At 42.4% G+C, this 3,297-nt stretch overlaps 1 protein-coding gene across 1 annotated transcript; it reads right to left on the bottom strand.

Moving 5' to 3' along the window:
- Window positions 1-807: 807 nt before the first annotated feature.
- On the bottom strand, window positions 808-2,739 carry LOC137916876 (zinc finger protein 292-like). Its single transcript, XM_068759840.1, has 2 exons — window positions 1,691-2,739; window positions 808-1,642 (listed from the first exon to the last, which is right to left on the bottom strand). Exons 1-2 carry the CDS (start codon window positions 2,737-2,739, stop codon window positions 1,120-1,122), a joined length of 1,572 nt encoding a protein of 523 aa, XP_068615941.1. The 3' UTR covers window positions 808-1,119.
- Between the last annotated feature and the right edge of the window lie 558 nt (window positions 2,740-3,297).

Here is a 3,297-nt window from a genome sequence, read left to right as displayed (position 1 = left end):
TCATAGCACTGTAGCTAGCATCTATTATATTCATTACTGTTACATGTTGCACGACTTCAGTGAGAAAAACTCCTAGTCTGTGAACCATCTTTGACAATAAACTGATTCTGATTCGGACCTAGAGCATCAACACAGCGTTTTTGCCCACAAACCGGCCTTCACTAGGCCTTCTCTCTCCTATGGACCAGCCTCTGTAAACTCGAGAGATGGTTGTGCGACACCCCCCAGCGGTGCTGTTTATCTACAATGACTGCTTCATTACGTATATTGCATCATGTTACCATTCTCCAATGTAAAACTCATTGTCCAGTCAGAGACAGTGGTGCCACACCCGCCCTTCTCATCACCTCCTCTTGGTGATGTGATCTCTCCACATCCTCATATATTGTTGATATGATTGATATCATGTTACCATTCTCCAATTTCTTTTTATACACTGCGTATTGATAACGTTCATCTGAGCTGATATAAATGGCAGATTATCAGTGACTATAACTTAGAATATGCTGATTGATCGACAGTAATTTGTACTTGGTATGTGGAAAAACAAACCACATACATTTAGCAGTCCTTAAAAAGTGTCAACACGCCTGGAAAATGGCTGAGAACTCTGAAACGCTAAGAATGTTTATAAACTTGATGAGCTTTTAAAACGAGATCGTTTGCTTCAATGTGATTATAAAAGTACAAAACACTTCTCCAGTCAGTTTGCCTGCAAGCAGCTTTAAAACCAGCACTGCAATCTAAATGAAAGGCAGATGAGACAGAGCGGCTGTAAAGATTTCAAATTTAATAGTAAAACTGCTGGCGTGGGGGGGGGGGGGGGGGCAGTCCCAAACCATATGTACAACACACAATAGATCAGCATCTTGAAAGCACAAACAACATACAATGCAATCAATGTCCCACAGGGATCAGTATGACACTAATATTTCAATGTCATTTTATCTTTCGCATGGCTTTCTGAATTCAAATAAAAACACGCTATACAATATTCTATAAAAAACATGTAATAGCTATTACAGTATAATTCAAACCAAGTATTTGTTTCAGTAACTGGATGGGTAGAAAACATGGGGCAGTGTCTGGAGCAGTTTACTCATTGCAGTCCTGAGGTTTCTAGAGAAACCTTTCCAGTTCCACTGTGGGCTGCTCGTCCTGCAGCTGCTTCAGCATGAGGTCAATGACGCCGGCGAATGATCGGTCTATATTCATCTTTACCTTGCCTAGACATTTCAAATTCTGTGGGTTGCTGAACCTGACACAGATGTCTTTGGTGTTCATAGCAGACTCATCAAATGTCTTTGTCAGGACATTCTCACATTTATTTGACTGCTCCAAGAACTTTAAGAAAGACATTTCAAATCCCATCGGTTTAAAAGAGGCCAGTGGAGCCGCATGCTCCTGCGTTCCTGCAGGACAAAAGGCATCAGACTTACTCTCCTTATATAGTAAATCAGTTTTGGGCTTACGAAGAAATTTCTTGCTTTTCACAATTTGTTCAATAAATTTTCGAGGACGTCCTCGTTTGCGTTTGAGCACTAGTGAGCCACGAGTGCTTGAGTCATTTGACAATTTGCTATCAAACAATGAAACAGGGATGCTTGCTGTGGTCCTTTTGCGTAGAACAGGCTTGGAGTGTCTGCCAAACTCCTCAAGCTCTGCCCCCATTGTAACCTCATTGTCAGACAGGTCAGAGGTGTTGTCGGACTTGGAATCATCACTCCTGATAGAGCGGCACTTCTGCCTCGGGATTTTTTTGCAGAATATAAAATGACTCCTCTGCTGTTCCAAGTACTTTTCTGACAGTCCGTGCCCTACGTAATGTTTTAGTATACTTCGCTCTGATTTCATGACCGACTCGCAGCCTTTAATCATACAGGGGTATTGTAGCGGACATTTCTCAGTGCACAATGACGATGCCTCCACTTTAGACTTCAGGGAGGGTTTTCCGTATTTAGTCCAGTGATTCTTTGCCTTGCTCACTCTCTTAGTGTCAGTCGTCCTCTGTAGGCTCTTTTTATTGCTCTCAATATTTTCCTTCCCATTACTTGTCTTGGTGATTTGGTAATGCAAAGTCTTTGAGCTTAGTTTCATCTCATCTTCTTTTATCTGTTGACTCTTCAGTTTGGGCTGGTACAGGTCCTGATGTTTTTTCATGACATGTCGGAGCATGTTTGACTTGGTGGTATATGAACGGTCACAGCCTTCAATTTCACACTTGAATGAACCATTTAATTGCTCAGACTTTGCTAACTTAATATCTTTATGCTTCTCTTTTACATGCCTTATGTACTCCCAGAAGACAGTGAAGGACAATATGCAACCTTGGTGACCACAACCAAACTTACCAAGCTTGGTATCAGATAAGAGAACACCAACCCTTTCAAGACTAAATTCATGCAGCTGGAGATAATGTTGCAAAAGGTTAGGAACTTCTAGGAAAACTCTGGAGCAGTCTTTGACTTGGCATCTAAATTCCAAAATTTGGGGACTGTCTGCCTGTGAATCCAAGTCACGGCTCATTATTTCCCCCAATCCATCACTTTGGTCGTGGTCTTTGTGTTGCTCCAGAGCTGATACAGCAGAGTGGTGGACAGCCCGGTAATGAAGGATTAGGTTGTGCTGGATAGTGAAGGCTGCAACACATCCTTGATGAACACAGCGGTAGGGCTTGTACTGATTTGTAGCATCGCCCAAGTTGTGCTTTTTCGCTTTCGTCTTCTTGATGACAGCCATGTTTGGCTTAATGATTAACTGCTTGTTGATAGCAAATTGATTAAGAGATGGAGGCCCATGAGCCTGACGCATTGGCTGAAGGGGAGGGAAACAAAGGTCACCTGCATGCTTTTTATTAATACCCACATCTGTAGTTCGTTGTGATGGGTCATCAGCCTGCATTGCATTTTGGAGTGTGTTCTCCACTGATGAATGAGTAGCCATTTTGCATTGAGGCCCTTGGGTCTGAACTTGCAAAGTAACAGATGCAGACGTTTGCGTATGTCTGCGCTGTAAATCTAGATCTGCAATTTCTTTAGCCGACAACTTGTGAGCTGACCGGTAGTGAATACGGAGGTTTGAGTTACGTGTGAATGCTTTAGTACATTTTTGACATTCGAAAGGAGCATATTGCCCGTACTTTCTTTTAACCGCATTCACCATCTCAAGTGAGTAGTTGTGAGCTTTGGAGAGATGTTTCCAAAAAGCCTCACCTGACACTGAACTAAATGAGCAGGTGTCAATCTCACAAGCAAATGGTTTAAGAAGGTTCCCTGGAGCTGAGCAACTTGAAGCGAC

This window comes from Brachionichthys hirsutus, unplaced genomic scaffold, assembly GCF_040956055.1.
Source record: "Brachionichthys hirsutus isolate HB-005 unplaced genomic scaffold, CSIRO-AGI_Bhir_v1 contig_393, whole genome shotgun sequence".
Lineage (NCBI taxonomy): Eukaryota > Metazoa > Chordata > Actinopteri > Lophiiformes > Brachionichthyidae > Brachionichthys > Brachionichthys hirsutus.
This window is presented reverse-complemented; position numbering and strand designations above follow the sequence as displayed.